The 23,799-nt window shown below is 50.2% G+C and overlaps 1 protein-coding gene, 1 non-coding gene and 1 pseudogene across 6 annotated transcripts; 2 read left to right on the forward strand and 1 right to left on the reverse strand.

Annotated features, from left to right (window-relative positions):
* LOC120872118 lies at positions 1-708 on the forward strand (annotated as a pseudogene).
* Positions 709-1,839: 1,131 nt separating this feature from the next.
* CPT1C (carnitine palmitoyltransferase 1C) lies at positions 1,840-23,311 on the reverse strand. Of its 5 annotated transcripts, XM_040252254.1 has the most exons (20): positions 23,071-23,310; positions 22,233-22,384; positions 18,354-19,399; positions 17,446-17,585; positions 14,569-14,740; positions 14,309-14,410; positions 14,078-14,215; positions 10,280-10,357; positions 9,940-10,047; positions 9,749-9,833; positions 8,060-8,255; positions 7,801-7,983; positions 6,948-7,053; positions 5,467-5,583; positions 4,376-4,540; positions 3,990-4,124; positions 3,230-3,382; positions 2,630-2,743; positions 2,403-2,495; positions 1,840-2,172 (listed from the first exon to the last, which is right to left on the reverse strand). In XM_040252254.1, the coding sequence occupies exons 3-20, from the start codon at positions 18,357-18,359 to the stop codon at positions 2,059-2,061; spliced, it is 2,205 nt and encodes a 734-aa protein (XP_040108188.1). In that variant the 5' UTR covers positions 18,360-19,399; positions 22,233-22,384; positions 23,071-23,310; the 3' UTR covers positions 1,840-2,058. The 5 variants fall into 5 exon arrangements, with proteins under 5 accessions (XP_040108188.1, XP_040108187.1, XP_040108186.1 ...); XM_040252253.1 differs by lacking the exon at positions 18,354-19,399 and having other exon boundaries at positions 14,078-14,179; positions 23,071-23,311; XM_040252252.1 differs by lacking the exon at positions 18,354-19,399 and having other exon boundaries at positions 23,071-23,311.
* LOC120873369 lies at positions 8,292-8,397 on the forward strand. Its single transcript, XR_005723444.1, has one exon. It is a non-coding gene; the product is annotated as a U6 spliceosomal RNA (small nuclear RNA).
* Positions 23,312-23,799: the final 488 nt, after the last annotated feature.

A 23,799-nucleotide genomic window follows, 5' to 3' on the forward strand; every position in this document is an offset into this window, starting at 1 on the left:
TGTTACAGAGTGCACGTAGTGGTCTCACAGACCCTCTTTCTTCCACGGTGTATGGATGCAACAGACCCAGGGATGCCCCTTCCTCCAGCTTCCCACCACCCTCCAACATTTTTTTTCCAGTTGCAAACTTTGGAATCAGCTACTCAGCTATCCTCGGTCACCAAGACCAGCCGACACCATTTTTTGAGCTTAACTCCTTATTACCGATCAGCCATGAGCTCCCAGATTCGTCAAAATCATTTCACCGAGGTAGAGGCCACCGTCCACCACCTGGTCAACAAGTATCTGCAGGCCTCTTACATCTACCTGCCTCTGGGCTTCTTTTTCCATTGCCACAATGTGACTCGAGGGCGTGAGCCCCTTTTTCCTTGAACTGCTCTAGGAGAAGTGCCAGGGCACCCACCACTTCTTGAAACTGCAAAACCAGCATGGCTGCCGTGCCCTCTTCCTAGATGGGCAAAAGCTGTATCAAGATGAGTGGGGTAAAACCCAGAACCTCCATGAACCAGGCCCATATGGATCCGCATGCCCTGGGTTCTCCCTGTGCAGACTCCCACCTCTGTGACTTCCTGGAGCCTCGGCCTAGGTGAGCAGGTGACATTTATCTGCAAGATGGGTGATCACCTGACTGACCTCTGCAGGCTGGCTGGTCCCCAGGCTTGGCTGGGCAAGTATCTTTTTGAAATGCTCAGCCTTAAGCACAACTAGGAGTCCCCCCCTCCAGAGCCCTACAGCCCTTGAGGAGCCCCCCTGATGTCAGGCCTTCTTCCCGAAGCCGTTCTCTGCAACCACTAGGCAGCTTGTTAACCGCTCTGGTGAACCAGCCCCACCCCAATGACCTTTCCCCTAGTTTCACCAGTTACCAACTCATGGCCAGTCTGGTTTCATCTATGCACCTGTGGTAGGCAGAACAATGGTTCCCCCAAAGATGCCCTGGACCCTGTGGATATGGTATTCTACATGGCAAAGGGGAATTAGTTTGCAGAGGGAATTAAGGTTGCTAATCAGTTGGAGTTGAGATTAGGAGCTAATCCTGGATCATCCCGGATGGGCTCAGTCCAAGAAGGGTCCTTAGATGGCAGGAATCAGTCACAGGAGGTGTGAAATGAAGTCACTCAGTCGTGTCGACTCTTTGCGACCCCACGGACTGTAGCCTACAAGGCTCCTCTGTCCGTGGGATTTTCCAGGCAATAGTACCAGAGTGGCTTGCCATTTCCTTCTCCAGGGGATCTTCCCGACCCAGGGATGAAACCCGGGTCTCCCGCATTGTAGACAGACGCTTTACCATCTGAGCCACCAGAGTGGAGAAAGGCAGAGGGATGCAATGATGATGGCTATGAAGATAGAAGATGGAATCAAAACCAATGAATGCGAGCAGTCTCTAAAAGCAATAAGAATATTGGGGGATTCATTTGGGAGTTCTCAAACTTTAAGTTTAGGGTGGGCAGGGACTCCCCTGGTGGCCCAGTGGCTAAGACTCTGTGCTCCCAAGGCAAGGGCCCCCAGGTCCAATCCCTAGTCAAGATCCAGGACAGCCAAATAAATAAGTATATATATATATTTAAAATGCAGGGTGGGCATTAGGTGTCGGGGCAGCAGGATCTGAACTCATGAAAGCTTGTGGGGTTGATTGGGATGGGTCTTGCATGGTTGGGTTTGGTGTGACTGGAGCTGAAAGGCAGTAAATTAGGCAGGTGCCAGGGTTATAGCTGACATGGTGACTGTAACTGGGAATTCATGGCAGAGCCTGGGGGTGGGTGGGAACTTTTTCTCTTCCTCCACCCTGACCTTCACCTCACCCACCCCTGCCCGGCCCAAGAGCACAGCAGACATCACACCCCCAGCTTACACATCTTTATTAGTCAGGATGTGGGATTTCCAAACCCAGACAGGCTGCCTCTGTCCTGCACCAGCCCAGCTGCAGAGACCTTCCCCCTAGTTCCTGGGGAGACCAGCTCCCCTCTGGAAGGCGTCAAAAGTTAGTGGCTGTCGTGGGGGCCCTGGAGCCCCTGGTAAGGCAGGGGAGAGAGCCACAGCTGTGCTCCGAGTCTTCCTCCCCTAACCCGAGTCTTCCTCCCCTAACCCTCTGCGCTTAAGACGCTGCCCCTCCGGGAAGAGGGAGGCCACGTCCAACAAGGCGTCCTGGATGCGCTGGCCCAGCCGGTGGGAGTCCTGGAAGGAGAGACGTGTCACGTGCAAGAGAAGCTGGGAGAGGGGCTCCCAGAGGCTGAGAAACGAGAAGGCTGGGGTCCCTGCCCCTGGGCCTGAGGGCTGCGGGGTTTGAGCACTGGGACTCCGGGATCGTGGGCAGGCGGCGAGCTGGGAGTCTGGAATCCTGAGCTGCAGGAGGGGAGGGAGGCGGGAGTCCCGAGCGAGGAGGGGCCGGGGTGGGTTAGCCTCACCGTTCTTGTGCTTGATTTGTTGCTCGAGATGTGGAAGGTGATCACGTCATCGCCCATGAACATGTAGGACACACCGTAACCATGGTCATCGGCCTGCAGAGGGACGAGTGAGGGGAACAACACAGCCCCAGGTCCCATCCCCCCGCCATAGGTGGGAGGCCGGGCCTCCTGGTAGATCCATCTATCAGGGCCGGCCCCCTCTTCTCTCAGGGCCCAGTTCCACTCACAGGCCCGAATCCACCACCAGAGGAGACATAGTCGGGGTAATTGTGAATGTCGAACAGGTGAATTTGCTGAACAGGAATCTGGCTGGTGGCCAGTTGCCACTGCTCTGAGTGAACCTGAGGGACAGGAGTCGGTCACGTGTGCGATAAAGACAAGCCACAGAGGCTGAACTGCCCATTTCCCTTCAAGATGTGCCACTCTGCCCCGCCCCTTCCTGACGTCACCCTGTGCTCTTTCCCCCTCTAGACCACACCCCTCTCTCCTTGTTCCCGCCCCAACCACGCCCCTCTCACCAACTCAGAACCCGCCCCTCCTTGTCCCCGCCCCTAACCACGCCCCTCCCTTTCAACTCCTGACCCCGCTGTCTTCTAGACCACATTCTTCTCCCACTGGCCCCGCCCCTCCGCCCTGACCACGCCCCTCACATCCTTTCCATAAACGTGCCCCTCTCTCTAGGCCCCTCTTCCCTCTCCTTTCCTTCCCTTTCTCTCTTGCCTGGCCTCCCTAGCTCTCTCCTCTGTTGATACCTCCTTTTTCCAACATCACCCTCCTTGTCCTGAAGTGCCTCCCTTCTCTCCTTTAACCCTTTCCCTGCTCGAAACCTGGTCCAGGAATGGAGACTGCAGATGGAGGAACTGGGACACCACGTAGAGAGCAAAGAGGTGGCGATCGACCCCCTGTCCACTCATCGCTGCCTTCAGCAGAGCTTGGTGCTTATCCACCGCCAGGCGGAACAGGGCGAGGCACTGTGCGTCCTGGGGCCCCCCGGGGAGGTCGCAGGTCATGGAAAGACAGGAAGTGGGCTTACTGCTGGGGCCTGTCGCACCCCCGGCCTCAACCCAGCTTGCAACTTCCCTGCAAGGCAGAGATATCAACTCCACTTCGCAGCAGGGATACAGGCACAGAGAGGGAAGTCACTTGCCCAGGGTCACACAGCAAGGCAGAATCAGGTGGGTTCCCAGGTATCGAGGGCCCAAACTCCCTTCACTGAGCCTCAAAACAAGTAGGGGGAGAGGAAACAGAGGTGCCTGCAGGGTTCTGAGCAGAGACATTATGTAGGGAACATGAGGAATGGTACAAATGAAAGCTACAAGGTCACACAGGGGTTAAATAAAGAGACCTACATTTTGGAAACGGGTGCCCACTCGTGCCCTCTGTGTGATCCCCATTAAAGGATATAGTACACTATGCTGAACTACCTCTGTCTCCCCTCATCAGTGAGCTCCTTGAGGTCAGAGACTCGGCTTGTTCCCCCCTGTCTCATCACAGAGCTTGGACCTCAGAAGGCGCTCCTTAAATGTTTGTAAATGTATGAATGAGAAGGTGGAAATGACTGAAGCCTCCAATGAGGCCCACACCCACTGTCTTCTCTTTGTCCTCCATGGCTCTCACAAAGTTGCAGGCCTCCCTTGTGCAAGAACGCACCGTCTCTGTGCGGCCTTCCAGGAATAAGCGAGTCATGGTGGATTCATAAGTCAGGCAGAATTGACCCCTGTCCTGGGGGACAAGGAGGAGACACACCTGTCAGCCAGGCTCAGGAAGCCTTCACAGACCTGACCCACCTCTGTGTGGACCTCCAGCCTCCTTCCACCCAGGAACATGCAGTTGGGAGAGGGCTCGATGGAGCCCTTAATCAAGATGGCAGACCCACCACCAAGAAGTCACGAAAGGGCTCGACAATAAGGGTCTTGGGAGCCCAGGGGAAATGAGGTCCTGAGAGGGGGGCTAGGGTTAGGAACCCAACTGACCCGGAAGTGGGCCAGCTGCAAGGTGGTCTGGATGAAGCTGTCTGAAGAGAGATGGCAGCGTTTGATGAAACTCTTGCCGAAGTGGGAGAAGGGGAAGACGTGGCATTCGATGTTTCCAGACAAGGTCTTGGCTGCCCTCAGGGCTAGAGAGATGGATAGATGGATCTACCAGAGAAGGAGGGAGGGAGGAATGGCTGGGAGTTACAGACAGGAGGAGGTTAGAGTTGGGGCTGGTGTTGGCAATGAAGGTCAGGATGGGATTGAGGTTTGGGGACAGGGATGGGATGGACAGGGAATGGAGCTGGGAATGAGGACTGAATTAGGGCTGGGAATGGGGTTGGGATTGGGTATAGGATGGGATATGAATGGGGGTTGTGTATAGGATGAGGTTGAGGAGGGCATGGCAACCCACTGCAGTCTTCTTACCTGGAGAATCCCATGGACAGAGGAGCCTGGCGGGCTGCAGTCCATGGGGTGGCGAAGAGTTGGACATGACTGAGGCCACTTAGAATGCATGGGATGAGGTTAGGGTTGAGGATGGGATTGAATTTAAGAATGGTGATGGGGAGATTTTCCTGGTGGTCCAGTGGCTAAGACTCCGTGATCCCAATGCAGGGGGCCCAGGACAAGGAACTCTATCCCACATGCCCCAGTGAAAAGACCCACCTGCCAAAAAGACCCTGCAAGATGAAACTAAGACCTGGCACAGCCAAATGAATGAATGAATGAATAAACCAAAAAGGAATGGTGCTGGAGATGGAGGTGGATATGAGTTTGGGATGGAGACAAAGTTGGATCTGAGTTGGGATAGAAGTAAACTGAGGTTGAGGATGGTGTGGAGATTGAGGTTGAGCAGGGCTGGTGGAAAGAGGGTTAGTTTGGGGTTAAGGTTAGAATAGAGGATGTGGTTGGGATGAGGTTAGATTGGAGACAGGATTGGGGCTTGGGTTTGGCTTGATTTGGGATGTAGGTTTGGAATTGGGCTTAGGGATGGGATTGATTTTTTGCTTGAGACTGAGGTTGGGGATGAGATTAGAGGCAAACACAGGAATTTGGGGATGTGGAAGAGGAACCTAGAAACCCGGCCTCACCTTGTCTGGAAGGTCCCAGTGCAGCCTCTGGGGCTGGGGCAGCGAGGGGTCAGGGTGCCCCTTGCAGTGACCGTCTGCCAAGTAGCCCAGCTGAAAGCATTCTGTGGCCAGAGTGAACTGTGTGCAGATGGAAGCTGTCAGAGTCCCTCCTCCCACTGGACCAAGCAAGGGGCATCGAACCAGGTCCCCCTTTTCTTAAGTCCCCTCTTAAGGGAGTCAGGACAATATCTGAGAAACAGAAACCTCTGGATGGTCACAGGTGGGATCTTGGGGTCACAGTCATTGAGAGCAAGGCTAATACTAATACTCAGTTTGTGCTTACTGCCCTTGTACTTCTGACTGGTTCAAAGCATGATATGCAGAGATGATAAATAACAAGAAGTGTCTTGTAGGGTCTAAGGTTAAAGTGAATTGAGAGTGTCATTTACCAATATAATCAAAGGCAAAAAAAATTCATTTTTTAAATAAAATATAGGCACAGAGGAATCAGTACTTAGCTAGGGCTGCTCTCAAGATCTAGAATCAGCCCTCCTTCCTCTCATACATGCCTGATCCTCACCCTGGGCCCCAGCCAACCCCTCATGCAATACTACGGAAGACTGGGAACCCCGTGGGATGCAGACATCACCCCTGATGGTTTAAGGACTAAATGAAACAGAGAATGGAGAGAGGCTAAGTTTCTCAGGACTGGACAGGAGCTTAAAAATGAAAGAAAATACAACCCTTTCACTTGATGAGGCAGAAACTGAGGCTCAGAGGAGGGAAGTAATTTGCCCAAAGTCACACAGCAACCCAGAGCCAGAGGATGGTTCTGACTCAGGGTGATATGGTTAGAAGGCCTCACTCTGGTCTCAGAATATTCTGGATTTTTATTCTCACTCGGCAGCTTTTAACTCTGTGACTCTGGGCAAATCAGTTCCCTTTTCTGAGTCCCATATGCCTATTTGTCAAAGAAAGGTCATAGGGAGTTCCCTGGCAGTTCAATGGTTAGGACTCAACTCTTTCACGTGGGAGCCTGGATTCCATCCCTGGTCGGGGAACTAAGATTCTGCAAACTAAGCAGCACAGGCCAAAAAAAAGAAAGGTCATAATCCTAGATGGGCCTCCCGGTGGTTCAGATGGCAAAGAATCCGCCTGCAGTACAGGAGAGCGGGTTCAATCTCTGGGTCAGGAAGATCCCCTGAAGGAGGGAATGGCAACCCACTGCAGTATTCTTGCCTGGAGAATTCCATGGACAGATGAGCCTGGTGGGCTACAGTCCATGGAGTTGCAAAGACTGAGCAACTAACACTTTCCCTTTTCAATCCTAGATACCCTTCTTTATTGGGTGACCCTGGTCCAGTGTCTGCCTCTCTCTGAGTCTCATTTTTCCTCTAACCTTAAGGCACCAGAGAGGAAGGTCTTTGGAAATGGTGGGAGGAGGGTGGCAGTCCCCAGGGTGGAGTCCCCTTTCTTTTTTTTGGCCAGCCAGCTTGCCCTACCTCCCACATGTGTCCTGAGATGGGGCAGTCAGCCCACGAGTGCTCCACGCTGAGGCCCAGCTTCCCATTGGAGAAGACGATTAGGGAGAAAGATTTGTCAAACCAGCTGCCAGGAAGAGAGTTCAAAGTGGTCACCAAAGAGTCAAAGAGGCCAGGAGGGAAGTCGGGGGGCTCTCTGTGGGAACTGAGGGGGTTTTGGTTGGGAGATCTAGGAATCAGGGCTGGGGGCCTGGTGTGGGGATCCCTAAGAAGGTAGGGGTCTCTAATTGGGGGTTCTGATCACCTCTTAAATGTATCTCAGGATCACAGGGTTCAGGGCTTTTGAGAGAACATGTTTTTTTTAAGTTCAAAAAAAATTCAGAAAAAATTAAAATTTTTTTCAGGGTTTACAGGTGCTGAGAGCTTTGGGAAATTCTCCCAAGAGCCTCAGAAATCAGAATGGTGCCTGGTGGGCATCTAAGAATTTATCTGAGAATCTCTAAGTAGGGGTCCCAGGGCTGAGATCCTGAATTTGGGGCACTTGTATTAAAGTCTGAGGATTCCACAGTCTGCAGTTCTGAGTCTGAGGTCCCCAGGCTTAGGGTTTGGCTGGCAGATTCCCTGGGTCCTAGGTTTGGCACCTATTAATCCTCAGATCTGGGGTCCCTGTGTCTGCAATTCTGAGTCTGGAGTCTGAGTCTAGAGTTTCTCAAGGTCTGAGAATCCAGGTCAGGATTTTGGCGGTCCTGAAATCTGTGGTTCTGGATCTGGGGTCCCAGGTCTAGGGGTTAACGGCGTCAGAGGTCCCCAGGTCTCACTGCATTGGGTCTGGGGTCGCAGGTCGGGTGGGGGCCAGATCTGCGGGCTGACTCACCGGTCGTGGCCCCGGCCGGCCAGCAGGGCGTGTGCATAGGCATCTAAGGAAGCCGCGGGGTCCTCCCTGGTGAGCCCCGCGGGCTCGGAGTCCAGTGATACGAAGAAAGCGGCCCCTTCAACGGCTTCCAGGGCCTCTTGGGCCTGGGTCTTCAGAGACCTCCGCACCTGGGCCCACGTGTCCCTGCCGGAGGAGTGACTGAGTCCCCCCTCCCCCCTGCCCAGCCTCCGCCTCGGGCCTCCAGACCTCTGACCCTCACCTCGGAGCAGCGGTCAAGGCCGCCAGATGTTCCTCGTGGGGGCAGGCGGGAGAAGGGTCGTCCAGGATTCGTTGAAACTGCTGCTCCAGGGCCCGCGGGGAAAGCAGGCGGCTTTGCGAGTGAGTCCCCACGCGGAAGAACCGGCCCCGGTGGAAGACGGCCACGTGTCGGCTGTCACGGAGGTGGCGAATGTGATCTGGGGTGGGGGAGATACGTTGTAAGAATAAGGGCTGTGCTGCGTCGGCAGCACATATACTAAAATTGGAATGATACAGAGAAGATTAGCATGGCCCCTGTGCAAGGATGACACGCAAATTCGTGAAGCGTTCTATATTTTTAACAAAGGAAACTATAAGCAAGGTGAAAAGACAGCCTTCGGAATGGGAGAAAATGATAGCAAATGAAGCAACTGACAAACAACTAATCTCAAAAATATACAAGCAACTCCTGCAGCTCAATTCTAGAAAAATAAACGACCCAATCAAAAAATGGGCCAAAGAACTAAATAGACATTTCTCCAAAGAAGACATACAGATGCCTAACAAACACATGAAAAGATGCTCAACATCACTCATTATCAGAGAAATGCAAATCAAAACCACAAGGAGGTACCATTTCACACCAGTCAGAATGGCTTCGATCCAAAAGTCTACAAGCAATAAATGCTGGAAAGGGTGTGGAGAAAGGGAACCCTCTTACACTGTTGGTGGGAATGCAAACTAGTACAGCCACTATGGAGAACAGTGTGGAGATTCCTTAAAAAACTGGAAATAGAACTGCCTTATGACCCAGCAATCCCACTGCTGGGCATACACACCGAGGAAACCAGAATTGAAAGAGACACGTGTACCCCAATGTTCATCGCAGCACTGTTTATAATAGCCAGGACATGGAAGCAACCTAGATGTCCATCAGCAGATGAATGGATAGGAAAGCTGTGGTACATATACACAGTGGAGTATTACTCAGCCATTTAAAAGAATACATTTGAATCAGTTCTAATGAGGTGGATGAAACTGGAGCCAATTATACAGTGTGAAGTAAGCCAGAAAGAAAAACACCAATACAGTATATACTAACACATATATATGGACTTTAGAAAGATGGTAACGATAACCCTGTATGCGAGACAGCAAAAGAGACACAGATGTATAGAACAGTCTTTTGGACTCTGTGGGAGAGGGAGAGGGAGAGGGTGGGATGACTTGGGAGAATGGCATTGAAACATGTATAATATCATATAAGAAACGAATCGCCAGTTTAGGTTCGATGCAGGATACAGGATTCTTGGGGCTGGTGCACTGGGATGATCCAGAGAGATGGTATGGGGAGGGAGGTGGGAAGGGGGTTCAGGATTGGGAACACGTGTACACCCGTGGCGGATTCATGTTGATGTATGGCAAAACCAATACGGTATTGTAAAGTAAAATAAAGTAAAATTTAAAAATTAAAAAAAAAAAGAATAAAGACCTTTGTTAGCCACTCACCAAGTGGGTTGCGGGTACCCTTATTGTCCCATTTGAGTGAAGAGGAAACTCAAGCTCAGAGAGGGTAATAACTTGCCCAAGGTCACACAGCTTGGGAGTTACGGAGCTGGGATTTGAACCCCGGTAGGCTGGCTCCAGAGAGCGTGTTCTTAGCCACTATACTGTTCTACCTCTATCAACGAGATGGGTAGAGGGGGCTCACCTCTGTGGACCCCGGGAATTCGCGTGGTGTTGAATATCTTCTCATACTGGGCGGAGCACAAGGGTCGAATTCCCATCAGCAAAGTCTGCAGGAGATCACAGGCTCGTGACCTGCCTCCCAGGACCCAGGTGTTGGCCACACATTTCAGGACCACAGCCTCCGTCCCCAGCCCGCAGGGGCAGCCCTCTTACTGGCAGGATCTCCTGGCGGTCCAGGCGGTGGCGGTACAGAAGGAGAGCATGGACTGCGTTGCCCGCACGCGCTGCCTGCACAGGAGTGGGCGTGACGTACAGGAAGTCCTGCGGGCCAGGCCAAGCCAGAGCAAAACGCCTGCGGTCAGGTTAGTGCAGGATGGAGGCACTGACCTCAAACACAGGTCTTGATCCCAACAGGTGGGATGGTGAATTCCAGACTGTGATTGGGGTCACTGACCCTAAACCCCACATTCTAGCCAGACATCCCGACCCTAGACCCAGGGAACTATGAACCCCATCCCTTGCCCACTTCCTAACCTCCATCTCCCCTTCTCACCATCAGGTAATAGTTGCTGTTCACCATCAGTGAGTTCCTGGAGCGCAGGTATACAAATTCTTCCCACCAGTCACTGACCTGGGAGTGGGGCAGAGAGACACACAGCTGGGGTGGTTGGGGTCAAGGGAGGGGGGAAATGAGGGGATGGTCCCTCCAGACTTTGCCATGTCAAATGGGGAGCGTGGAGCTCAATGAAACAGGCATCAAGATAGGTAACTAGCAATAACTTAGATGTCCACCCATGGGGGACCAGTTAGCTAAACTGTGCAACCCTCATGTTATGGAATAACATAGCTGTTTAAAAAGAACAAGTTACATCTATATTACTGACAGAGAATGAGCACCAAGAAAGCTGCACAGTGAAAAAGGATAGGCACACAACAAGACATGTGAAATGATCCCATTTTATTAAAAAAAAAAAAAATTCTACTAAGACCCAACCTGTCCAAGTGGATGAATAGACAGTGTGGTCTATCTATACAACAGACTGTTAGTATAAAAAGGAATGAGGCTGTAATTCTTCAGAGTGACAACACAGATGAACCCTGAAAACACACTAAGTGAAATGAATCAGACACAACAGGACTAATAGTGTATGATTCCACATCTATGAAAAATCTAAAATAAGCCAATTCATAGAGACAGAAAGTAGAATAGAGGTTACCTGGGGCTTCAGAGAATGGGGACAGGAATTTTTAAAAAATATTTAGGGACTTCCCTGGTGGTCCAGTGGTTGAGAATCCGTCTTCCAATGCAGGGGATGTGGGTTCAATCCCTGATCAAAGAACTAATATTCCCACATGCTTCAGGGCAACCAAGCCTGTGCGCCACCACTACTGAGCCCGTGGGCCACAACTAGAGAGAAATCTATATGCCGCAACAAAAGAACCCACATGCCACAACTAAGACCGACACAGCCTAACAAGTAAATAAATATTTAAAAAATGTTTATTCTACTTATTTATTTGGCTGTGCTGTCTTAGTTACGGCATGTAGGATCTAGTTCCCTTACCAGGAATCGAACCCAGGCCCCCTGCATTGGGATCGAGGAGTCTTAGCCACTGGACCACCAGGGAAATCCCTGGGATAGGAATGTTTTGCCTGTGGGCACAGAGAGTTTCTGTTTGAGATGATAAAAAAGCTCTAGAGATAAATAGTAGTTATGGTTATACAACATTGTGACTATACTTAGTAGTACCACTGAATTGTACACTGGAAAATGGTTACAATGGCAAAATTTATATTATGTACCTTTGAATCACAATTAAAATTATACATGATATTTATGTTATGTGGCTTCCCTGGTGGCTCAGACGGTAAAGAATCTGGCGCAATGCGGGAGACCTGGGTTCTATCCCTGGGTTGAGAAGATCCCTAGAGAAGGGAATTGCAGCCCACTCCAGTATTCTTGTCTGGAGAATCCCATGGACAGAGCAGCCTGGTGGGCTACAGTCCATGGGGTCACAACATTGTGACTATACTTGGTACTACTGAATTGTACACTGGAAAATGGTTACAATGGCAAATTTTATATTATGTACATTTGAATCATAATTAAAATTATATATATTTATGTGTGTTTATATACTATATATTAAACATGTAATATGATATAACATGTTATATTATTAAATATATTAAAATATAAATAAAATATATATACCTGAAGAATATCTATATAACCCTGGGTATCAATATATGTATACATACACTCAGAAAAGACTCTGACCAAAGTGTTTCTCACAGGCAATGGTGGGAGGGACAAGAATTAACAGGGAGGTGGTCAGAGATTTTTAGTGTTTTCTAGATATTTTCCTTCCTTGTTATTAAGGTTATTTTTAAAATATATATTTAATTATTTATTTATTTTGCTGCACTGGGTCTTAGTAGTAGCCCATAGGATCTTTGGTCTTCTTGCAGCATTCGAGATATTTTAAGTTGGTGGTATCGTACATTTCCTTAAACTTAGACCAGCCAGGATGTAGTTTTCGTTCCCTGGGAATAGGCAACATATTCTGGAAAAATCCAGAAGTTTCCAGCAAATGGTAGAAAAGTAGATTGATCTAAGTAGGTGTTATCTGGTTATATACGTACATAAAACTTAAGCTGAACAGGTAAGACTTGTGTGTTTTACTATATGTATAATATTGTAACATTATGTCCATGTGATGCAACAGGATATGCAAGTGATGTCTCTGCTTTGCGTCTTAGTTGCTGCATGCAGGATCTTCATTCCCCGAGCCAGAGACTGAACCAGTGTCCCCTGCATTGGAAGGCAGATTCTATAAACACTGGATCACTAGGAAAGTCCCTAAGTGAGCTCTTTTTAATATACACCTGTTACTCAAGGTCGTTATGTCCTATAAAGTGGCAGTGAACGCTGATTAGCCAACACTGAGCCATTTTTACAAAGGGAAATACAGGGTCAGGTTCCTTCCGCTCTTGTTTCACCTCAGCTAGGAATGTGCACTTCAAGCCAAGTCAAAATTTTTGCAACCTTGCACAACTCTCCAAATGATCACAAAAGTGCCGCGTGTACTGATTAGGGGTTACAAATATAAGTAGAAGAATCTCAAACACAGAATGTGTGAATAATGAGGATTGATCTGTATAAGTGATAAGAAAGCATTGTGTTAGACTTAATTCCTTTTCTTTTCTTGTCCTAAGGTAATGGTGCTTGTTACAACTGACAGTGCCTTAGTGGTATAATGAAATGTATCAATTAAATGCATATATGGTGTGTATATATATTATTTATATAACTATACATGTACATTATATTTATACATTATATAATTATGTTATTTAAGTGTTATATATATATATTAAGAATGGAATCTAGTCCAAGAATATGAAGTAAAAAAAACCCTCTAAAACTGAGGCTTGCATAGAAAAGAATGAAATACTGCTATCTGCAGCAACATCAGTTCAGTCACTCAGTTGTGTCCAACTCTCTGTGACCCCATGCACTGCAGCGCGCCAGGCCTCCCTGTCCATCACCAACTCCTGGCGCTTGCTCAAACTCATGTCCATCGAGTCAGTGATGGAGATTACCACAGTAAGTAGTCAGACAAAGACAAATATTATATGTTATCACTTATAGGTGGAACCTAAAAAAAAAATAACATCTATTTCTTCTTCACTATCCCCAGCACATCACATGCTGCCTGACGGCTATTTATGGCTTCCTACAGAATGGGAGACCTGGAAGCCGCTTACAGGGCAATTCGCTGCCTGGTTCTATGCCTCAGATTCTCAAGGAGTTTAACTCCAAGTGCGTTCTAGGACCCTAGTTCCTGAAATCAGATGAAAGTACGTTTAGGGCAGGCGTCTGTGCACAGAGAAGGCAGAGGAAAAGAACTATTCTAGGGGAAGGCTTAGAGTCTGTGGCCACCAGGAGAGGGACTGAAATGTTGGAAAGGGCCCGGAATTCCGACTTAAATAACTAGAGGGTTGGGGGCGGAGTTCTCGATGTGGGCGGGTCCCGGAGGTGGAGCTAGATCTTTGAAGACCCAGTCTCCGAATGTGGGAGCGTGGGGGGATGGGGCCTAAAATGTTAGCACAGGATGGACGGGGTTCAATATATTGGAGAGGTGAGGGGAGCTCAGAATATTGGAGCATCTTGGGCTAGGTTTAAACTATTGGAGCGTGGGGGCGGGACTCAGTGGGCTCTCATCGGGAGTGAAGCGCCAATCGCCGCCGGGCCTGGGGTTGTGGGCGGGGCGTAGGGCGGGACGTAGAACTCGCAGGGTTAGGGGCGCGGGTTCAGAAGCTTCGCCTACAGGACGCTGTACTCACGTAGTTGGACGCCCACCAGGACTTGAGCTGCAAGTGCCACTGCAGCAGCGAGGCCTGCAGCTTCAGGAATTCCTGCGCTGCGCCCGCGGTCCAGTCGAAGTCCTTGTCGGAGAGGACGGGGCGGACAGACTCCAGATACTGAGGGACGCGGAGGGGAAGAGGGCAGGTCCCATGGACAACCCCCCTACCCGCTCGGCAGCCTCCCTCCCCATCCTGGAGTACCTGGCCCACCTTGCGCACGGTGTCCTGGACGGAGGGCACAGGCTGGCGCGGCAGAGAGCGCTGGTAACTGAAGAGCCTTGGATGGCGGCCAGAGAAGATGCGCACCAGGGCCTGGTGGGGAGCAGGAATTAGTGGCTCATTAAACCCCTCACTGCAGCCCGGGGCCAAGGTGCTGGGGGGGCGGGGCGCGGCGGGGCGCGGCGAGCGTGGCACTCCACAGAGAGAACAGGGCAGAGGGGGCTTGATCAAGGGCTCTGCCTCTCCCATACCAGCCAGGTCTTGGTGGGCGAGGACATGGCTCCGTGGGGTTCGAGGAGCCAGCCGTGGTAGGACAGAAGTAGCCTCAGGGCCACATGAAGCGTGAAGATCAGAGCTCCCCACAGACAGGACGCAAACAGCGCGGCCGCCAGGACCCCCCGCAGCCTGTGATGCTGTCCACCCCTGGGGGCGGGTAGACAAAAAGAGAATAGGGCAGCGTCTCCTGGCCTCAGAATATCCCTCCCCTCCAGCCCTATCCCAGCGCCTGCTGTTCCTAACACTCTCTGACTGTGATCTTTTGGCTGTTGGAGGATGAATATCCTGCAGAATTAGAGTTGGTCAGAAAAAGTCCAGTTTCCTCACTTGTGAAGTGCTAGAGGTGTGATTCTCTTTCTTGGTGTGCCCACCATCTCCCCTCAGGAACATGGAGACACCAAGTTTCTAAAATCACATCCCATGGAAATTGGTAGGAGCTTAATAAATGCAAGCTGGTATTTCTATGGAAATATACCAGATATCAGGTACAGCTGGTATCTGAGCTATTTCCTGATAGCTCAGTTGGTAAAGAATCCGTCTGCAATGTAGGAGACCCCAGTTCGATTCCCAGGTTGGGAAGATCCCCTGGAGAAAGGAAAGGCTACCCCCTGCAGTATTCTGGCCTGGAGAATTCCATGGACTGTATCATCCATGAGATCGCAGAGTCTGGCAGACTGAGCTATTTTCACTATCAGTTCAGTTCAGTTCAGTTCAGTCGCTCAGTCGTGTCCGACTCTTTGGGACCCCATGAATTGCAGCACGCCAGGCCTCCCTGTCCATCACCAACTCCCAGAGTTCACTCAGACTCACGTTCATCGAGTCAGTGATGCCATCCAGCCATCTCATCCTCTGTCGTCCCCTTCTCCTCCTGCCCACAATCCCTCCCAACATCAGAGTCTTTTCCAATGAGTCAACTCTTCACATGAGGTGGCCAAAGTACTGGAGTTTCAGCTTTCACATCATTCCTTCCAAAGAAATCCCAGGGCTGATCTCCTTCAGAATGGACTGGTTGGATCTCCTTGCAGTCCAAGGGACTCTCAAGAGTCTTCTCCAACACCACAGTTCAAAAGCATCAATTCTTCGGCGCTCAGCTTTCTTCACAGTCCAATTCTCACATCCATACATGACTACTGGAAAAACCATAGCCTTGACTAGACGGACCTCAGTCGGCAAAGTAATGTGTCTGCTTTTGAATATGCTATCTAGGTTGGTCATAACTTTTCTTCCAAGGAGTAAGCGTCTTTTAATTTCATGGAGGCAGTCACCATCTGCAGTGATTTTGCAGCCCCCCCCAAATAAAGTCTGACACTGTTTCCACTGTTTCCCCATCTATTTCCCATGAAGTGATAGGACCGGAGGCCATGATCTTCGTTTTCTGAATGTTGAGCTTTAAGCCAACTTTTTCACTCTCCTCTTTCACTTTCATCAAGAGGCTTTTTAGTTCCTCTTCACTTTCTGCCATAAGGGTGGTGTCAGCTGCATATCTGAGGTTATTGATATTCCTCCTGGCAATCTTGATTCCAGCTTGTGTTTCTTCCAGTCCAGCATTTCTCATGATGTACTCTGCATATAAGTTAAATAAGCAGGGTGACAATATACAGCCTTCACGTACTCCTTTTCCTATTTGGAACCAGTCTGTTGTTCCATGTCCGGTTCTAACTGTTGCTTCCTGACCTGCATACAGATTTCTCAAGAGGCAGGTCAGGTAGTCTGGTATTCCCATCTCTCTCAGAATTTTCCAGTTTATTGTGATCCACACAGTCAAAGGCTTTGGCATAGTCAATAAAGCAGAAATAGATGTTTTTCTGGAACTCTCTTGCTTTTTCGATACCAGATATCAAATTATACCCTGAAGCAGAGGTTCTCAATGTGTGGCACTTAGACCGGCAGCATCAGCACCATCTGGGAGCTTGTCAGAAATACAAATTCCTGGGCCCGAGGCCCAGCAGTGTTTTAGCATGTCTCCCAGCTAACTCTAATACAAACTCAAGTTTAGGAATGGCTGGTCTAAAGATACAGTAAGTCAATATGTTTGCAAAGTTGCAATAGGACAGATTGTGAGCAAATCCCACCTGGAGGACTTGAAGGGAGTCACTTACCCTCTTTAGATTAAGTAAATCTAGCCTTCCTGGAAATTTCTACTTCCGATCCTAGATCTGCCCTTTCAGGCTATCTGCAACTTCACCTACATCTGGTTTCCAGACAACAATAATCATTCAACTACTCCCATTTAATAACCTCCTAGTGAGTGACTGTCCGACTCTTTGCGACCCCATGGACTGTAGCCTAACGAGGTTCCTCCATCCATGGGATTTTCCAGGTAAGAATACTGGAGTGGGTTGCCATTTCCTTCTCCAGGAGATCTTCCCGACTCAGGGACTGATACCATCTGAGCTGCCAGGGAAGATCCTAGGACCTCCCAGTACTGTACTGTACATCCCACATGCGTGATTTTGTTTAATTCCTCCAACCACCCTAAAAACCAATCATTGGGTTGGCCCAAAAGTTTGTTTGTGTCGTGAAGCCCCTGACACCAAGAATAGTGAGGTCTCTTGCCAAAGACCACACAACTGTAGATTAGCAGAACTCATACTTCTGTTAGTATATATAACCATAACTGGCCTTTGTCTAGTTTGCCAACATTCCCTTTAGCAAGAAACAGCCAGGATGGAAAATGTGCAGAGACAATAGAGGAAATCACCTCCCTTTACTTGATGCTTTACCTTTATTAATCTGACCCCAGGTAAGTCTTAGAGGTTACTTTTCTTAACAGGCACACACGTTGATACAGAAATGTCCTGGGTGGAGGGCAAGGGGTTAGGAGGTTACTGGGTTGAAGTGGGGAACCTCACCAGTCTGGCAGAGACTCTTTGATCTTCTCCATCAGTCCTAAGGAAGGATCCAGCTGGAGGAAGCAGGCAAGTTGAATTGCACTGAAGAGGAAAAGCCAGCTGAGGGGGCTAGCAGGGAACACGCCTGTAAGAAAGTCGTTCTGTGGAGAGGAAAGGTCACCTATTCAATCAGTTATCCCCTCTGCTAAGCACCACTCTTAGATGTTGACTCAGCATTGAGATGCATGCCCAAGATACCGTGAGGAACAAACAGATCTGGGTCCTGCCCCCAAGGAGGTCAGACCAGAATGCAATGAGTGCTCATGGCGATAGGATAAGGCAGGTTGCTCAGGCTGAGGGAGTCAGGGAGGGCTCCCGGAGGAGGGGTTACTCTCAGGCAGAACACTGAAGGTGAGACTGTCAAAAAGGCAAAACAATTGCCAGGCTATAGCAGGGTCCAGAGCTCAGGGGCTGGCCTTGGAATGAATGAGGAATGAATGAAAATGTTGGGTTGGGATTCCCTGGTGGTCAAGTTGGTAGGATTCCTTGCTTTCACTGTCACGGTCAGGGTTCAATCCCTGGTTAGGGAACATCCCACAAGCTCCTGGGTAACTAACCAAACTCCCAACTCCCAGGGAAGCAATAACTAACATTTAATGAGTCCTTACTACATGCCAGGTGCCATTTACAAGTATAAACTTTTTTTTTTTTTCCAAACTGTGTAGCTTACGGGAATTTAGTTCCCTGACCAGGGATCAAACCTGTGCCTCCTGCAGTCTTCCAGAGAAGCACACAATCGTAACCACTGGACTGCCAGGAAATTCCCAGAGATCATGGTTTAGACCTTGGGCTCTGGAGTCCCCACCCTCTGGGCTCAAATCTCTGCTCTGTCACTACCTAGCTGAGTGACTGCAAGCACGTGACTTTACCTCCATGTCTCAGTTTCCTCATCTGTAGAATGGGAACAATCCAAATCTCAGTACTTGGCTCATAGGGCTGTCACGAGGGCTGGATGAGGAAATGTCATTTCACAAAGGCTTACTGCAGTCCAACAGCAGTGACAAGACAGCAAGATTCCTGCTCTCATGGGGGATAGAGACAACACCTACATAAATACAGGCTTTAGTGGAATGAGTCAGATGGCAAGAGGTGCTATGGAGAAAATGAAGCAGAGGGCTAGGGGTGGGGTAGGGTGGTGCAGGGTGGTCAATTGCATAGCTCAGAGTCAGGCACACCATAGGAGCTCAGTAATATTACCATGTCCTCTTTGTTGCTAATCTTCTTCTCACTGGGAATTTATTTACTGGGCAATCTCCCTTTGGCTTGGCAGAAGGAGGTTACTGGCAAACCCGGTTATTTTTGTTGTTTGGTTTTTCTTTTTTTAAAAGATGTTTTCAGTGCTTCTATCTGGGGCTCTAGATTGCAATAGAACAGGGGCTTCCTAATATCAGAAAATTTCTCTATAGCATTTCCCAAGTACCAGGAGCATCATTAAATCATTTCGTCCCCCTGTCACACTCAGTAAGATAGTAATTATTCGTATCTCCATCATATGGATGAAGAAACGGAGGCGACAGGAAGTTTGAAGAACTTGTCCCAGGCCACATGGCCAGGAAGTGGTGGAGGAGTGATTTGAATCCAGGTCTCCTGGCTCCAGAGGGCACTGTAAATCACTCAAACCAGCCAGATGAGGGTACCATACTCTGAAGTATGCTATATCTGAGAATTTCATATCCATTTGGAAACCATCTCAGGCAACACTCTAATCTCCTGCCAATGAACCACCTACACCAAAGCCACAGGCTTGGCCCAAGTGACCCACTGCGTGTAATTCACAACAACTCTTGGGCATCAGTACTGAGACCATGTTCTGGAAAAACAGCCCAGGATAGTGAGGAGTCAGCATGGGCTCCAGAGCCAGACTTCTAATTCTTCCAGGTCTGCCTCTACTTCTGCATCGTGGCAGCTGTGTGACCTGGGGGAGGTGAAAACATCTCTCTGAGCTTCTGTTTCCTCATCTGTAAAATGGGACTAATGACGGGCTTCCCTTAGAAGGCTCTAAATGAGGGAATTCCCTGGCGGTCCCGTGGTTAGGACTGCCATGGCCAGGGTTCAATCTCTGATTAGCTGATTAGGGAACTAAGACCTTGCAAGTCACTCAGCATGACAAAAAAAGAGGTCTTAATGAGAACCAGATGAGCAATATATTCAAAGGCTTTGCTTGGTATAGAGCCTGAGATCTATTACTATCTATTATGGTTTTAGAATTGAGGAAGCAGAAGGCCAGAGACTAACACGCCGGAGGTCACACAGCACCTGTGTGGTATGTAAGATAAGAACGGCAATGCTGGAGTGGTGACTTCTGTGGGTCAGACCTTCTCCTAAGACAACGAATGGTTACAACAGTCCCTCAAGGCAGGGACTGTCAAGATTTCCATTTCTTAAGTGAAGAAATTCAGGCTTAGCAATGATCTATGGAATTACAGCTCTGGTGTTGCTGAGGGCACAGCCCTCACCTTGGGACCCAGTTCCAGGAGCTACGGCTTCAGGGTGGTTCCTGGGGTCCCCGATTGGAAAGGAAGGATGTGAGAGCTCCAAGTGACCATCGGGGCAAGAAGCAGCTATGTGACTGAAAGGAAAGAGTCACTATTACAATTATCAGTTATACTACTATGAGTGTCTGGTGGGGGCCACTGACCATCAGTGACATTTGAGTCAGAAAGGAGTTTCAGAGCTGACTTGAATACAGGCGTTACAGTTAAAATTTTTTGACATAGCAACACCAATTCAAAGCCGTCTATAAGCATAGAAGTCAGAACGGTGATTGCTTTGCGGTGAGGGCGAGGTAAGGGGTACTGGTGGGAAAGGGGCTCTAAGGAAATTCTAGAATGATGGCTGTGCTGTTTTGTTGGGGAGTTGGTTACATAGGTATTACCCCAGTTACAAAGATACTACAAAATTCAAGGTCTGTACACTTTAAAAATCCTCATTTTTCTGTATATAATTACATCTTAGTTTAAATACCTATTTGTGTGTGTATATATGTGTGTGTTTATCTTTTAAACCACAAGTTAACACTTTAATTGCTGGATTGGCCTGAGGCCCAAGGGTTCCCAGGGGTAGGGCTGAAAGGGGTTCTCTGGGGGTTTGGGTTAGTGGCTATTTACTCACTGGAGCAGATACATCTCTATTGTAACAATCGTTTTAACAACCAATATGGCCATAGAAGTGCTATCCAGCCTGCTCAAATGTTCCAGCTTCCAAAGAGAACCCTGGGCTGCCCCTGGGTTGTACTCTAACACCTCCATGCTCCCTCTTCCCTGCCTACATTATCATCTACTATAGAACGTCACCATCTGACATATTCTATGTTTTGAGTACTTATCTTCCCCATGAGGAAAGGACTCTGTCTGTCTTGCTCCCTGCCATGTCTCCAGGGCCCCAAATGGTGCCAGGCCCTTCACAAATGCTCCACAGATATTTGGCAAATGAAGAACCATATTATAATCCAAAGCTAACACTCAGAGGGCTTCCCTGGTGGTGCAGTGGTTATGACCCCTCGCTTCCACTGCAGGGATGTGGGTTCAATCCCTGGTCGGGGAAGTTCCACGTGCCTTGTGCTCAATCATGTGACCCATGGATTGCAGCCCACCAGTATCCTCTGTCCCTGGAATTTTCCAGGCAAGCATACTGGAGGGGGTGGCAATTTCCTTCTCCAGGCCACATGCCTCAAGCTGCAGCCAAAAAATAGCTAACCTTCAGCACTTGCCATGGGCCAAGCACTTGACTCAGGGCTTGCATGTGAGAGTTTGTTTAATCCTTGCAACTGTGCCGTGAGGGAGGTGCTACCATCACTCTTGTTTCACATGGGGGGATACTGAGGCTCAGAGAGACGAGCTTGCCCAAGGCCACACAGCTAGTCAGTGGCAGAGTCAGGACTCAAACCCAGTCCTGGTAGACCACAAAGGCATTCAAGACCTGTGTTCACAAAGAGGGTGTGGCCAGCAGGGAGATTCTATGAGCCCATGCTAAGTCACTTCAATCATGTCCGACTATATGACCCAAGGACTGTAGCCCGCCAGGCTCCTCTGTCCATGGGATTCTCCAGGCAAGAATACTGGAGTGGGCTGCCATTTCCTTCTCCAAGGAGACTCCATAGATGGTGCCAGACTTCTAGAACTGGGGACCCCGGGGCTGACACGGGTTCTAGGTGGATGTGAGCATTCTAAGGCATTCTAGGGTAAAGGCAAGAAGTGTGAGTTTGGGATCCAGTCAGTGGAGGTTCACATTTCAGAACCAGAGGGAGGGTGTGCCACATACTGGAGAGGGTACTGGGGTTTCAGAGCAGGGGCAAGGAGGTGGCGCAGAGAGCCATTGGGCAAGGGCTTTGGGAAAGGGGGCCTTCAGGACTGGGGTGTGGGCTACCCAAGTCGTTGATCAGGCCATGGGGTTCTGGAACAGAGAGCATCTCGTTTAGAGCCTGGAGATGAAAGGGAAAGGTGAGAGGCGCACCACAGGTAAGGGGACTGACTGAGTTCTAGAAACTGGGGTGGAGGTTGTGGGTGTGGGGAGAGTGTAAAGAGTGACCAGGAAGTGGGTACCACAGGTGAATGGCAGCTTTCCTAGGCGAGGTTGAGGAACCCAGCAGTGAGCCACAGAGAATCCGGAACTGGCTTTAAGGGGTCTTGGAAGTGGACATGAAAACTCCCCGAAGCGGGACCACCCGGGGTGCCGGGAAGGGAGCCTCGCGTATAGCGGAAACAGGTAACTGGATTCCCGGAAGGAAACGGCGTCGCAGCCCTTCTCACCCAGAAACGGGAGAGATGCCTTTTCCAAGAGCGCAGTCCGGAGAGGCAAATCTGCAACACCGGGGCACCGAGCTCCACTTCCCCCGCGTCCGGAGTCAATGAGGGTCGGAAGCCCACCGCCTGGTGCGCTTCAGCCATGTCAGGCTACAGCCCTGGGAGGAGGACAGAGGGTCATTCCCCAGACCCCCAGCCCCTTCTCCGCAGACCCAGGAATGTAGGACGCCAGCTCAGCCTTCCCTAACACCTGAGGGGTCTTGAGGGTCCTGGCCGTAGACTCCAGTGTTAGGGGGACTTCAGCCGGGGACCTCTGTGAACGCACAGAAAGGCAGGGCGGATAATTCGCGTTAACCCCTTTTGTGGCTATTCTGAGAACGCGGTGCGGGGACAGTGGCCCCCTCCAAATGACTTTCAAGATTTGGGGGTCGAGGCGGGAAACTGGTCTAGGGTGAGTTGCGGGATCTCGGGAAAAGCGTTATTCCCAAACCGATTTTGAAATGAACACCTGCCGGACGTTGGCATTGTCCACTTCATTTCCGCTTCCCATTCCGAGGCAAGGACTGGGGGTGGGGGACTTGTGGCGGGGGCGGGGGGCGCGGAGAAGAGCTGAGGGGGGTTCTCTATAAATTTATGTGCTCCGGGGTGACCCAGCGTCCCCTCCCCTAGCCCCGGGCTGAGGGGGATGGGGGAGGAAGCACACTGCTGCGCATGCCTCGGGGATGCTGAGGCTGAGAGCAGAGGCGAGCGTCGAGGACAAGTGATGGAGATGCCCGCACTCCCAGCCCAAGACGCAATCCTCAGGCCCCCGCAGGAGTTCGCTCCCCTACAGTCCGGCACTTACCACGCTGAGTCAGGGGTCCGCCGACCGGATCCTGGGGACCAAGCCCGAGCACACATACACCCCCGCCCCCTATTTAGAGCGCCGGACTGGAGCCTCCCACGTGCATATGTCCCAGTGCTGTGAGTCCACGAGTTGGTTGATGCGCCTCCGGAGCTCCTGTCGCCTCCGACTATCCAAAATCCAGGAACCCCAATTTCTGTCTCTCGGATGCCTCGCCGGGTATTCAAGCCCCGGGTTTTATCCCCGCCCTCTTCTAATCTTCTATCCCCGCCCCCTTCAATTTTCTGCGCTCAGTTCCCGCCCCCTTCAAATTCCAGCGTCCAATCCCCTCCCTCCATTGGATCCCCTGCCTTCAGACTCGTACCCGCCTGATTCTCCACTATTGGGCCTCCCCTGTTTTACGCAGCACCTCTCCTCCGAACCCCAGCTTCTTCGGCTCCGAGTCCATTCTTTGTCTCTTTTCTCTCCTTTCTCTTCGAGGAAAGAAGCTCAGTTTAGAGTTCAGCCCACGCGCGTGGGAGCCGGAGCGAATCTCAGCCCCATCACCCAGGGGAGGGAGGGGACTGCTTTGGGGTCCGGTAGACCCACCAAAACCACCCACGGGAGATGCGGCTGCAGGGACTGAGTTGGCGTGGAGGTGCTACAGCGGGTCGGATTCAAGTTAATCAGAGGGGCTTCCGTTGGGGGGGAAATTGCCTAGATAAAGCGGAGAATATATTAGAGACCCGG

This window comes from Oryx dammah, unplaced genomic scaffold, assembly GCF_014754425.2.
Source record: "Oryx dammah isolate SB20612 unplaced genomic scaffold, SCBI_Odam_1.1 HiC_scaffold_13, whole genome shotgun sequence".
Lineage (NCBI taxonomy): Eukaryota > Metazoa > Chordata > Mammalia > Artiodactyla > Bovidae > Oryx > Oryx dammah.

Excerpts from the sequence above, each read along its gene's own strand:
- CPT1C (XM_040252252.1), bottom strand. The coding sequence starts at position 22,370 with ATGGCTGAAGCGCACCAGGCGGTGGGCTTCCGACCCTCATTGACTCCG. Across the intron at positions 7,984-8,059 it reads GCCTTGACCGCTGCTCCGAG|GGACACGTGGGCCCAGGTGC; the intron begins GTGAGGGTCAGA and ends CTCCTCCGGCAG. Across the intron at positions 4,541-5,466 it reads ACTGGGACCTTCCAGACAAG|ATCCATCTATCCATCTCTCT; the intron begins GTGAGGCCGGGT and ends CTTCTCTGGTAG.